The sequence below is a fragment of the Antechinus flavipes genome, chromosome 1, assembly GCF_016432865.1.
Source record: "Antechinus flavipes isolate AdamAnt ecotype Samford, QLD, Australia chromosome 1, AdamAnt_v2, whole genome shotgun sequence".
In the NCBI taxonomy this organism is placed as follows: domain Eukaryota; kingdom Metazoa; phylum Chordata; class Mammalia; order Dasyuromorphia; family Dasyuridae; genus Antechinus; species Antechinus flavipes.
This window is the reverse complement of record NC_067398.1, coordinates 358933493-358947633: the sequence shown is the minus strand read 5'-3', so window position 1 is coordinate 358947633 and position 14141 is coordinate 358933493. Positions and strand designations below refer to the sequence as shown.

Here is a 14141-nt window from a genome sequence, read left to right as displayed (position 1 = left end):
TATTTTTCTAATTTGATATTGATTTTGACCACTGATCAAATCAGTCAATGATCTAACCTCAGAAAGACAGTGGATTCTAAAATGACTCACATTTCCTATTTGATAAGATATAATCAAATTTCACAAGAAGCCAAAACAAAGATAGTTATGAGACACTGAGAAAGCAATCCACACACACACAATAAAAAAAAATAGAGTGAAAATGTTTTGTTTCCCAGAATCTAATTTGCACATGACTAATAAGACTTTATGGTTGATATCTGGGAAACTGGACACCTAGAACTCTTTGATTACTGTGGAACAATACTATACTTCCTTGTGCTTCAGTTGACAGAAATGTGAATTTTGTTTTAACAAAGAGGTGGGCCAAGAGAACCTGCTTTGGAGTGGGCAAAGTTGGTCAAGACCAGACCTCAGAACTTGATCTGAGAATGATTCTTAGAGCTGGGACCAGAAAAGACTTGCAGTTAGATCCAGAAAGCAAACTTAAAGAAAAAGTCTTTGCGCAGCCATCTACTACTTGGAAGAATTGACTGTTTTTCCCTCTTCTGCCTTCCCATCAAGAAAGCAGGGAGACCCAAAAAAGGAATGGCCTTTTCCATCAGAGAACTAATTGGGCAGATTCTCTATGAGGGAGAAAAAGGACATGTTCCACAATCCAGAACTAAGTTGTCTTGGGCCTGAGTATCCTTATATGTGTCTTCATGGAATGCTTAAGTCTGTACCCCCTAGATACTTATGGAAATAAGTTATGCATAGCTGAGTGAAACCAGAAGCTCCTTTATTGATCCTTGTGTTGTCATTTATGGCCCTTGACTCTAAGGACTTATGTGCCTTAGTATAAGGGTGTGCCCTCAGTCTGTGGTAATGTAATTATCATTCTTTCCTTGCTTTGTGTTTCTGAATGAGAGAATGATTTTATCTTGGCTGATTCACCAGTCACCAATGAGGGCCTGGGAGCTATAGTTATTAATCAAATCAAATCCACCCTCACCAGCTATATATAACTGTGGGCACATCACTTGATCTGTCTGATTCTATCTGTTAAATGGACATCATATTTACATCACCTACCTGCTAATGATTTGAGGAAAGCATAAAGTACTGCAAAAATGAGCCACTTAAGGTAACTTCAAATTGAGATGACTTTTTATTGATTTTTTATGACAACTTTTGTCACAGATGATCTATGAAATGCCTTTAGTATACAACAAACACAACTTTAAAAATGATCAATAAAAGCTTTTTGATTGCAATGAAATGAAAAACACCTCTTTTAGGACTGGAGTGAACCAGGTGATTAATTAGAGAGTTAAGGCAAAAATTGGCAAGATGGCCTTGCAATTATGCAGTAAGGCAGAAAGGTATATTTGGCGGTTATATGGCAGGAATCCTAGTTTTGTCAAGTTACCTTAATTAAGTTTTGGCTGAGAAATATGTTTTATATTACTGGTGCCAAATCTGGAAAAGCAGTTTAAAGATAAGCACACATTTTGCATAAATAAATGGATTTCTCTGTCTTGGTAACTTCAGAATCCCCATCTCTCTTTACCCCGGGCCCACTGGAAGTTTCTTTGGTAACACAAGGTCAGTTTTGTGAAGGTTATTATTTTTCTTTCACACAATTTAGCAAATATAAATGTTTATAGATTAAGGACTCTAGTCGCTGTGTCCTCGCGTCCTCAGGCCGTGTTCTCAATGATAAGAGCGATTCCTTGGCCACCACCAATACAAGCTGATCCAACTGCATACTTTCCACCTCGACGTCTAGAAGAGAAAGCAGTAGATAAGGTTTACTTTAGGAGATGTAGACTTCCCCATCCCTGAACTCCTCCAATGAACAGTCTCAGATTCTTGGGCTTGGATGGAATAAATGAGTCTTAATGAATGGATAGTTTTAGAAACGTTTTGGCTCTTTTTGATTCTTGAAAAAGACAAATTAGTCTTCTTTAGAGTATGTAATATCAGATTCCAAATCCACTAGAGACAAGCTCACACTCTAAAAACCTTTTTGAAGATGCTTCTCATATCTGAAATTGTTTTGGAAGATGGGGAAGGGAAAAGGCATTTATATAGAGCCTACTATCTCATTTGATCCTCAAAGCAACTCAGAGTAGGTGCTATTATTATCTCATTTTACAGTGGAGTAAACTGAGAAAAATACAGATTAAATGGCTCATCCAAGATCACACAGATAGAAGTACTTGAGGTTAGATCTGAACTCAGGACTTCCTGACTACAGCCCACACTCACTATCCAATATTTCACCAGCTGCCTTTAAAACTGTTGAAAGGAATACTAGATGAGTAGTCACCTGAGTTCCAAACCTAGCAATGGTGCCAGAGTCACGTGACTTAAGGCGGTTATTCAATCTTTTTTAAAATAGTATTTTATTTTTCCAAATACATGCAAAGATAGTTTTCAACATTCACTTTTGCAAAACCTTGTGTTCCAAATTTTTCTCTCTCTCTCTTTCTCGAGACACTAAGTAACCTGATAGAGATCAAACGTGCAGTTCTTCTAAACATTTCTATATTTGTCAAGTCATTCAATCTTTGAAATGTTTTCTCATTTGCAAAACAGAGAATGTCCCCTGCCCTCCCTACATCACAGAATAATTGTGAACATCAAATCAAGCAATGTATGGAAAGTGCTAGTCGAGTTTAATGTCATTATTTTTCTGCTTGGCTCAATCAGTGCATAGCTGAGTGAAACCAGAAGCTCCTTTATTGATCCTCGTGTTGTCATTTATGGCTCTTCAGTCTAAATTCAACTTTATTCTTCCTGCAAAGCATGTGGTTCAGGGCCCGACTTGAAGTCAGGAAGTAATGGGATCACGGATTTGAGAGCTAGAAGAGACTTCAGGGGTTATCTACTCTTTCTCATTTTCCCACAGAGGGAGGAAACTAACAGTTGCCCAAAGACTTGCAAGTAATAATATTTGCCCCCTCCTTCTTTCACAAATAGGCTTCCCAATGAACACATTTCAAGATGGCCACTGAGGAAAGAATTTTGAAATAAAGTACAGAAGAAAGGGAGAGTTGTTGGGGGCAGGATGAGGAGAAAAATAAGTGGGATTTTTTGAAGGAGATAGGATGAAAAGATTTCATTAGTAAAACAAATTAGAGTAATAATAATGTTTGCTAGCAATTATATGTTTGCAGCTAGCGATGCAGTGGATAGATTGCTAGGCCTGGAGTCAGGAAGATCTGCATGATTTAATAACAATTTCACTTAGATGTTTGCAAGGTGCCTTACAGAGGTTGAATCTTTTGCTCTCCACAACAACTCTGGGAAGCAGCTTGTATTCTTATGCCTATTTTACAGATGAGGAAACTGAGGCTGGCAGAAATCAAGGGGCCTGTCCAGGATGACAGAGCGAGGGGGCCACGCGGGAACTCCGATTTTCCTGACTTCAGGTCCAACAATCGATCACCGATTGGCCTCCAGGCAGCCAGTATCAGGAGTGCTGGGGAACGGTGCCTGCGGTTCCAGAGCCAGCGGTGGGACTAATGCTTAAGTGCTTATTTATTAAGTATTCAGTACTTTTTAATTTAGTGATCAGTGTGCACCGGGCACTGTGGCTGGTGCTGGGATCACAAAGAAAATGTACGGTACCTTTCAAGGCATTTGTATTTTCACGTCAGAAAGAACTTTAACTATGTCCGGACGCATTGTACTCAGAGCAGAGATGGGGGGAGGGGACACAGGCACGGGGAGGAGGCTGACGGGAAAACCTCCCACAGAAAGTGGGGTTGGAGCTGACCTTGAAGGAAAGTCAGGAAAGGAGGTAACAGGCACGAGGCACTGCCGCGGCAAAGGCCGGGAGACGGGAGACGGAGTGCCCTCGCTTGCGGCGATAGTCACGAGATTATGGATCCCCGAGTTACTTCTCTCCAGGCTCAGCTCTCTCATCTATAAAACGGGGGGCTTCGATGGGGCGGATTTTCAGTGTTTTTTGGCTAACTGGTCCTAAAGGGCCGAGGGCTCTAAATGTATGCTCCCATGATTCTCCATGCTTTCTCTGTCAAGCTGAACGGCACGAACCCGAGGTGGCCGGCAGGGGGAGCCCTTGTCTTAAAATGGGAAAATGGCGTCAGGGCTGTCATACTCTCCAAAGGAGCTGGGAGGGAAGAGTGAGCGCTGAGCTTGGGAACGGCTCCTCCTCTTTTGGTCTGAAGTGACCTCTACCTCAGAGCGTTAATCTGGAACTGTGCCCGAAGGGCAACCGAGCTGTGCACACCCTCTGACCCAGCAGTGTCACTACCGGGCTTATCCCCCAGAGATACTAAAGGAGGGAAAGGGACCTGTATGTGCACGAATGTTTGTGGCAGCCATGTTTGTAGTGGCTAGAAACTGGAAAATGAATGGATGCCCATCAATTGGAGAATGGCTGGGTAAATTGTGGTATATGAATGTTATGGAATATTATTGTTCTGTAAGAAATGACCAGCAGGATGAATACAGAGAAGCTTGGAGAGACTTACATGAACTGATGCTAAGTGAGATGAGCAGAACCAGGAGATCATTATACACCTCAACAATGATACTGTATGAGAATCAACTATGAAAGACTTAGCGATGAGGTGATCGTGACAGACTTGGGATGGGGAATGCCATCCCTATCCAGAGAGAGAGCTGTAGAGACCGAATGCAGAATGAATCCTTCTATGTCCACCTTTTGTTTGCTTTTTCTTTCTTGTGGTTTTCCCCTTTTGTCCTATTTTTCTTTCACAACATGACTAATATGGAAACATGTTTAAAACGATTGTATATGTATAATCTACATCAGGTCTTGGGAGGAAGGAAAAAAAATTTAGAACAAAAAATCTTTTAGAAATGAATGTCGAAAACTACATGTAATTGGAAAAAATAAAACACTGTTGGGGAAAACAAATCAAAGCTCATCACCTATTTTTTAAATGCATAATGTTCATTTCTTTCGGATCAGTCCCATAGCAATCACTTCAGTTCTTTAGCTTGAGAAACCAGAGCTTTCTCGGTGAATCCAAAACTTCGAACTATTGGCACGGATCATGGAAACCATCCTAAAGCAGCTCTGCAAGGAGCCACCTGCTCACCTGTCCTCAGTGGTCTATGTGGAGATGATGTAGTAAGGTAGCTGGTAAGCAACATGGTGAGGAACTGGTTCTGGTTAGAGTGGCTTATGATGGCCATATGAAGGCACAGAGGGGTTGTAATCTACACTGGTGGAGTAACAGGTTAGGAGTTGAATCTAGGTTCTTATGACTCCTGAACCAAAGATCTTTGCCATTTATCACATTGCTTCCTAAGATGTAACCATCTGGAATAGTCTAAGTCTAAACTAAACATCCCAAGACCATCACAACAGAAGAAACCTCTGAAGAAGATAAAACAACAATAGAACATATATTCATTGTTTTTGGACTGGTCAGATATTCCAGTCCCAGTTCTGATGTTTATTACTTGTGTGAACTTGGGCACATCAAGACTATCACCAAGTCTCAATTTCCTCATTTGTAGAAATGAAGGGGTTTGGACCATGTGATCTCTGAGCCCCTTCCAGTTCTGACTCATGATCCTAAATATAAAAGTACATAATATCACATGCTGATTTTTTTAATGCACTTCCCAACTTGCTGTTGTGCTTGTGCCATGCAACCAATTTGTGCTGTAAAGTCCAGAAAGACATGGCTGTTTGGAAATGAGAATGAGATTGAAATACAGTAACTTCCCATGAGTACCTTAATTCATGAACCAGATGAGCAGTGATCCGTGTCCCAGAGGCTGCCAAAGGATGACCCAGGGCAATGGCTCCTCCATTCACATTGGTTTTGCTTGGGTCAAGATGCAAAGATTCTTCCACTGCTAGATACTGGGGAGCAAAAGCTTCATTCACCTTTAGGAGAAAGGGTAAACCATTTAGTTAGCTAAAGTAATTCAGGTTGTTGTTGTTCAGTTATTTCAGTCATGTTCAACTCTTCATAACCCTATTTAGTGTTTTCTTGGCAAAGATACTAAAGTAGTTGGCCATTTCTTTTTCCCTGCTCATTTTACAGATGAGGAACCTGAGGCAAGCAGTAACTTGCCCAGAGTCCCATAGCTAGGAAGGGTCTGAAGCTGGAGATTTGAACTCAGGAAAATGAGTCTTCCTGATTTTAGGCCTGGCACTCTGTCTAATGTATGCCGTACTCATGTAATAACTCTCTTTTTTGTAGATTTGACATTTATTCTATCTGGATCGACATTTTAGGTGACTTTATAAAGAGTTTTTGTATTTGCACTGGAGCTGCTCCCCAGCAAATGTTTGTTTTATAAGCCAGCAGTTTTTTAATCCTATTACTGTTTTTCTTTTTTTTTTTCCTTTTTTTTTTTTTTTCCTATTACTGTTTTTAGATCTTAACTGTTTCTCAATGATGATTACAGTTTCTAGACTTTTTGGCCAGATATCACTGTGGACTGGGTTGGCTAAGAGTTAACACTGTAACATGGCTCCCTCCAAAAGCTAATGCTCTAGAGACCAATTTTGGATTAGGCCAGATATTCAAATCCTAATTCTGATGTTCATTACTTGTGAACTTGGGCACATCAAGACTATCATCAACTTTTAGTTTTCTCATTTGTAAAAATGAAGCATTTAGACCAGGTGATCTCTGAGCCTCTTCCAGTTCTGGCTTTCAATTCAATGAATTCAATATTCAGAACAAGAGAGGACATAACTATTCCATTACATTCTGCCTTGGTCAGCCATCATCTGGACCACTTTATTTATAAATAAAAAGTATTTAGAGTGACACACAGTATTGGCCACTGTATTTTAGGAGAGATGTAGACAAAATGAAATGTGTATAGATGACAGCTGGAATAACAGGGAACCAGAAAGTATGCCATGTGTGATGGAAGAACTAAGGATGACAAACCTGGAGAATGAAAGGCTCAGGAGAGGAAACACTAACTATTTTTAAGGACAATGACCTGGAGCTCTGCTATCCTGATTTATGAGAACCAGATCCACATAACTAGTCACTAATTTTTAAGCATATTTCATCAGTCATCTTCCCTCTGGAGACTGAGGTCATTATCTAGAATCCCAAGGGCATCATCTCAAGGCTATATGTTTACAATTGTGCTGTCAGAAGTATACAAGCAAGAAGGTATGCAAATGAGCATCTGCAGTTTTTCTGAGTTGGTATATCTAGCATGGGAACTGGCAACACAATAAGTGTCTAATAAATTAGGCAGCTGGATGGCCTAGTAAATAGATAGTACAATGAGCCTAAGTTCAAGAAGACCTACGTCTTTTTCAAATGACTTTTTGGGAAGTCATTTGACCTGTTTGCCTCTGTTTCCTCAACTGCAGAATGGGAATACTCCCCTGCCAAGGCTATTGTGGGCATCAAATGAGATAATATTTATAAAGTACTTTGCACAGTGACTGGCACACAGCATATGCTTAGTAAATGACAGTCATTGATGTGGCTATTTTTCTTACCAATGCAAATTGCAACCTCTTTCTAACTTTGCAGAGAATCTTCAAGAGACTGATGTAATCAAACAATCCAGCACCATTGCAGATAAGCTGGCAATGAACCTTTTAAAATTTATTTATTCTGTCCTCAGGAAATAGATATGCAATCAATCCATCACCAGGATTGCTTTGAGCAGGAAGAAAAGACTTTGGATACATTTTAAAATGTCAATAGCATTTTTTGCAAAATTTATGCAAAATTTAAAGTGCTACTTATATAAATAAATAAATTATTACTATAAAAGTGCTAAGGTGAAAGCCATTGATAATGACCTTTTATTCATACTGTAAAAAGCAGAATACTTACTTCAACCAAATCCATGTCTTTCAGGTTCAGTCCTGACCTTTTTAGTGCACCGCTGATGGCAGGAACAGGACCTATAAGAAGTAAAAAAAAATCTATATATACAATATATGTGACACATAAGAACAGAGAAGCTAATATTCTAACAGAACGATTAATTTGTTCTAATATAGATTGTCCTAGACAACTTCAGGCCTTCCAACTCAGATTTCGTGATTCTATAATTGCCCCACATCCTTCAGTATATCATTAACTGAGTCAATTAAATTTTTAAAGCAATTACTACATGTTATTTTATATATATATAATGTTAGTGCTAGGAATACCAAGAAAAGAGTTGCTGCCCTTGGGAAGCTTAGAGTCCACTGTGAAAGTTATATAAATAACTAGATACATATCAGATATAGACAGTAGATGAAGGTTATCAAATAGGGGAAGAATAGCAGTGGAAGAACTAGACTGAGCAAAGCCTTCTTATGCAAAAGATGGGATCTGGGCTGAAGGAAGCCAGGGGTTGGAGGTAAGGAGGGAAAGCATTTCAGTTATGAAGACAGCCATGGAGGCAAGGGATAGAGTACTGCATTTAAAAAACTTCAAGGAGGTCAAAGTAGATGGATTGTAGTGTATGTGGAAGAAAAGAAGGGTTAAAAAAAAAAAAAAGGCTGGAAAGGTAGGACAGGGCCAGGGGAAAAAGGGTTTTAAATGCCTAAAATATGTGATCATGAGGAAATAGAAAACTTGACCTACACAGAAAGACTGAATAAGATGTCATCACTACAGGACAGAACTGAAGATGAGGGAACGACTGTGCTCTTTGTTCTGCTAAAGCTTCTTGTACAGTGTAGTTTACATCATCTATGAACCATGCTTGTATCTAGCAAGGATAAAACCAGGGTGGCAAAGACTGGAGAGATATCTTTTCAATCATACTTGGGTCATAAAGAAGGTAATAGCAGCCGAAGTAGCAGTATCTCTTAATGTGAAGGTTAGATTAAATAAAACTAGTTATGGAAAAAAGAGATACTTTGTCGAAAAGATGTTAAAAATAATAGAGAAACTTTACATGGAAAGAATAGGGAAGGGAATAAGCAATTATTAAGTACCTCATATATGCTAGATATTATACTAATAATTATTTTACAAATGTTCATTTTATGAGTAGATGCTATTATTTGTACATTTTATCCTTGAGGAAATTGAGGCAAGTGGATGTTAACTGATTTACCCAAAGTCACAACTAGTATTTCAAATCCACAGGCTGGATTTGAATTAGGACTTCCTAAGCATCTACTGTACTATCTAACTGCGTCTTTAAGAATTTAAACAAGATAAATCAAACCGGTAATCAATCAAAGTTTAATTAGAACAATGATATGCTTATGGCCTGCTCTACTTCTATGATTACTGTCATTTGCCCTTTGTTTTTGGCATTATGAGTGACTTCTTGACTCCTGAATGAATTAAATAAGGCAAATTTGCACAAAGTCATCAGTTTCACTCTCTCTTCCAGGGTCACTGAAGTCCAATGGCAGGACAAAAGTCAGATCTATTGGTGATGGGTAGGGATGCAATGGATGACCACCAAGCTCTAATTGCTCCACAGAGCCGGCTTCAGCCACTTCATGGCTGTTGGAACAGATTGTCCTCCTCTGGCCATTGAGCCAGGAAAGTCTTCATGTGTTTGGGGTAGACCCTCCCCTAACTCACCCATGGATCTGAGGCCCTCAATCTGGTTTAGCCTGTCTAATGAGATTGTTTACTGCTGTTCATGCTACAGTTTTTTGGAGTCACAGGTGAGAGTTGGGTGAAAGGTAGACACCAAAGGTATATGAGCAGACCTGAAAAGAGCTCATCAAATCCTCAAATCAGAGGTGCTAAGCTTCCTGAAAGATCCCATCCCTTCTTATCATATACTCTATAAATACTAATGACTGCATAACTGGCTTCAAGTATATATGATTCCATCAGCATAGCACACCAACCTTTTGGTATGATTCTCTAAACAGAAATAACAGAAAGCCCTGAAGTCTCTCCACCTGCCAGAGCCCAGACTACACTGGCATAAATATTAAAAAGTCAGCATCCCTGCCCCAATGAAAGCACTTGGTAGAGCATGAACATACAGGGGTCATGCATTCTTAAGTTACATGGGACAAAAATTATACAACCTGGCATTATGAGAAAAAAACAAACAAACAAAAATAAGCAGAAGAGTCAATTTACAAGAGAGGGCTCCTTACACCCATCAAAATATTTCTAGTAGTATTTTTCCTGATAGCAAAGAAATGGAAATAAAACAGACCCTAAATCATTAAACATCACAAAATGAATTTTACACTTCAATAGAAATGGTTTGCGAAGCATATTTAGATGAATGGATATCTAATAAAGCAATATATGATATAGAACAGTGGTTCTTAAAGTGTGGTCAACAGACTCCTGTGGGTTCCCAAAACCCTTTTGGTGAGGGTGTGGTCTGTAAGATCAAAACTATTTTCATAATAATATTGATAAATTATTTGCCTTTTAAAACACTCCTTTTTCCAACTATATATCTGGATTTTCTTCAGATGCTTTAACCAAAATGTAATAGACTGAATGGAGAAACAGATATGAAAAATAGCTATCTTCTTTTGTCAGAAAAAGTAAAGAGATTTGCAAAAACACATATAGTCATTGAAACTTTTCTCAATTTTTTTTTTTTTTTTTGAAAATCTCATTTTCTACAAAGATACCTGTTTATACCCAATAGGTTCAGTCTTACTTTTAGTGAATTAATAAAAATAATAATTTTGAACATGGTAAGTATTGGTAGATAAAACTCACACAAACAAAAGCTTTTTGAAGGTCTTCAGTAATGATTAAGAATATAAAAGCGACCAAAGACCAAAAGGTCTGAAAATTGCTAGTATAGGACATTGAACTTAGAAGCAAGACTTCATTTAATCTTGCTTTAGGCATTTGCTATATCAACCTGCACAAGTCCTTCCTATGCTTCCCATTTCCTCACGTGTAAAGTTAGGGGGTTAGATTTGATAGCCTCCAATAAATCCCTTCTGTATCTAAATCTATTATCTGTGGACTTTAAGACAACATTGAAGTTTCATAGTTTGAGAGGTCTTATTAAACCACTTCAGTCATGTCCAACTCTTTGTGATACCATTTGGGATTTTCTTAGCAGAGATATTAGAATGATTGATCACTTCCTTCTCCAGTTCATTTTATACATGAGGAAAAATATAGAGGGCAAACAGGGTTAAGTGACTTGCCCAAGGTCCCACAGCTACTAAGAATCGGGGCCAGATATGAACTCAGGAAAGTGAGTTCTCCTGACTCCAGATCTGGCAAAGCACTACCTAGCTGAAACAACAGGCTTATTTTACTTCTCAGACAAAACTTACACTAGGCTAAGTAGTCTGATGTTGCTGGGGCTAGATCCAGTGAAAATTCTGGGCTCATTTCAAAGTATAGAATAGCATGGTTCTTATAGTCTGTAATGGATCAGTTACTTTGCAAGGCTGGCATGTTCAGTTATTAAACATTCTAAAATTTAATTTTAGCCATTTTCCATCAAAATCTTTCTTAATTGTAGAACATGCTCACCTGTCTTTGAAGAATATCCTAAACAGAATTTAACCTTTTCTGGATGACTCAGGCTGATTGTTATAAATATAAATGACTGTATGAAGCCTCTGGAGATTTAAAATACTTAGCACAGCAGGACTTAGGAGAGGCATTTAGATATTGAACTAGTTGTTCTCCAGTTGAGAGGCAGTATGGCACAATAAATATGGAGGGGTCTGAGCTAGATCAGGAGTCAGATTATGGTGAACAGATTGAGCTTTTAGAAACATTACTAGTTAATGAAAGCAGTTCTTTATCATCTCCAAGATCAAATATAAAATCCTCTGAATGACTTTCAAAATTTTTCATAACTTCCTCCTCTATTTTCTAGTTTTCTTACGCTTTAACACCATGAATTCTGCAATACAATGATACTATTTCCCTTTATGTTCTAAGATACTCCATTTCCTGACTCTTGAGCCTCTTTGCTGTCTGTTACTCATAAAAAGAATGCCCGTTTTTCTTATCCCTGTCTCTTGGCTTCTTTCAAAGCACAGCTAAAATCTTATCATCTACAGAAAGCCTTCTTCAATCCTTAATTCTATTACCATCCCTCTGATAATTATTTTCTATTTATCCTTTATATATCTATAGTTTTTTGAATGAGGTTGTTTGTATGATATCTCCTCCATTTGACTGTGAGCTCTTCCAGGACAGGGAATAAAACTATAGAAACAATTCAGAACTTTAGCAAAGTTGTAGGATACAAAATACATCCACATAAATCATCAGCATTTCTACACATTGCCAAGCAGCAAGCCATAGAAAGAGAAATCCCATTTAAATTAACTGCAGATAATATAAAATATTTAGGAGTTTACCTGCCAAAACAAAGCCAGGAACTATATGAACACAATTATAAAACATTTTTCACATAAATAAAGTTAGATCTAAGCACTTGGAAGAACATCAAGTATTCATAGGTGAGTCAAGCTAATATGATAAAAATGACAATCAATCTACTTATTCATTAGATACCAATCAAACTGCCAAGAAACTACTTTATAGAGCTAGAAACAAACTTCATCTGGAAATTCATTTTTAAAAAAAAGTAAAAAATTTCAAAGGAATTAATGAAAAAAAATACACATGAAGGTGGCCTAGCTGTTCCTGAACTACAACTATATTATAAAGCAGCGGTCATCAAAACCATTTGGTACTGGCTAAAAAATAGAGTAATCGATCAGTGGAATAGATTAGGGTTCACAGAACAAAATGGTCAATGACAATAGTTATCTAAGGTTTGACAAACCCAAAGAACCCTTTTGGGATAAGAACTCACTATTTGACAAAAACTGCTGGAAAAACTGGAAAATAGTGTGGCAGAAACCAGGCATTGATCAACACCTAACACCCTATACAAGATAAGGTCAAAATGGGTTCATAATTTAGACATAAAGGATAATTCTATAAGCAAATTAGGAGAACAAGGGATGGTCTACTTCTCAGAATTATGGAGAGGGAAAATTTATGATCAAAGAAGAACTAGAAAACAATATAAAATGCAAAATGGCTAACTTTGATTATATTAAATGAAAAGGGTTTTGTACAAACAAAACCAATACAGCCAAGATTAGAAGGGAATCAGAACGTTGAGGAAAAATTTATATTCAGTGTTTCTAATAAAGGCTTCATTTCTAAAATATATAGAGAATTGATTCAAATTTATAAGAATAAAAAAGAATTTATAAGAATCAGATACAATAAGTATAAGAATAAGACTCAAATTTATAAGTTATTCCCCAATTGATAAACCGTCAAAGGATATGAAGAGACAATTTTCAGATGAGGAAATTAAAGCCATGTAGCCATAAGAAAAAATGCTATAAATCCTTATTCATTGGGGAAATACAAAGACAACTCTGAGGTACCACTTTACACTTTTCAGATTGGCTAAGACAGCAGGAAAAGATAATGATAACTGTTGGAGGGGATGTGGGAAAACTAAGACACTAATATACATTATAGGGGAGTTGTGAACTGTTCCAATCAATCTGGAGAGTAATTTGGAACTATGCCTAAAGGACAACCAAAGCATGCAAATCTTTTGATCTAGCAGTGTCTCTACTGGATCTATATCCCAAAGAAATCATAAAGGAGGGAAAAGGACCCACATATGCAAAAATGTTTGTGGCAGCCCTTTTTGTAATGGAAAGGAACTGGAAACTGGATGTCCATCAAGTGGGGAATGGCTGAATAAGCTATGGTACATGAGTGTAATGGAATATTATTGTTCTATGAGAAACAATCAGTAGGACAATTTCAGAAAGGCCTGGAGATACTTACACAAACTGATGCTAAGTGAAGTGAGTAGAATCAAGAAATACTTGTATATGGTATATAGCAACAACAAGATTATGTGAAGATCAATTCTGATGGACATGGCTCTTTTCAACAACAAGATGATTAAGGCCAATTCCAACAGACTTGTAATAGAGAGAGCCATCTACATCCAAACTATGGGGACTGGATGGATTCACAACATGGAATTTTCATCATTTTTGTGGTTGTTGCTATTTGCTTACTTGTTTTTTTCTTTCTCATTTTTTCCCTTTTTGATCTTTCTTGTGCAGCATGATAAATGTGGAAATATGTGTAGAAGAATTGCACATGTTTAACATATATTGGATTATCTGCCATGTAGGGGAGAGGGTGGGGGGAAGGGAGGGAAAAAATTTGGAACACAAGTTTTTGCAGGGGTGA

At 37.8% G+C, this 14141-nt stretch overlaps 1 protein-coding gene across 1 annotated transcript in view; it reads right to left on the bottom strand.

Moving 5' to 3' along the window:
• Nucleotides 1–1127: 1127 nt before the first annotated feature.
• Nucleotides 1128–14141, bottom strand: part of ACAA2 (acetyl-CoA acyltransferase 2) — a 32654-nt gene continuing 19640 nt past the window's right edge. Inside the window, exons 8-10 of the mRNA XM_051969640.1 lie at nt 7818–7888; nt 5727–5881; nt 1128–1767 (exon numbers count right to left, since the gene is read on the bottom strand). Coding sequence (XP_051825600.1) covers nt 1683–1767; nt 5727–5881; nt 7818–7888 — 311 coding nt within the window. The 3' untranslated portion in view covers nt 1128–1682. The remainder of the gene's footprint in view (nt 1768–5726; nt 5882–7817; nt 7889–14141) is intronic.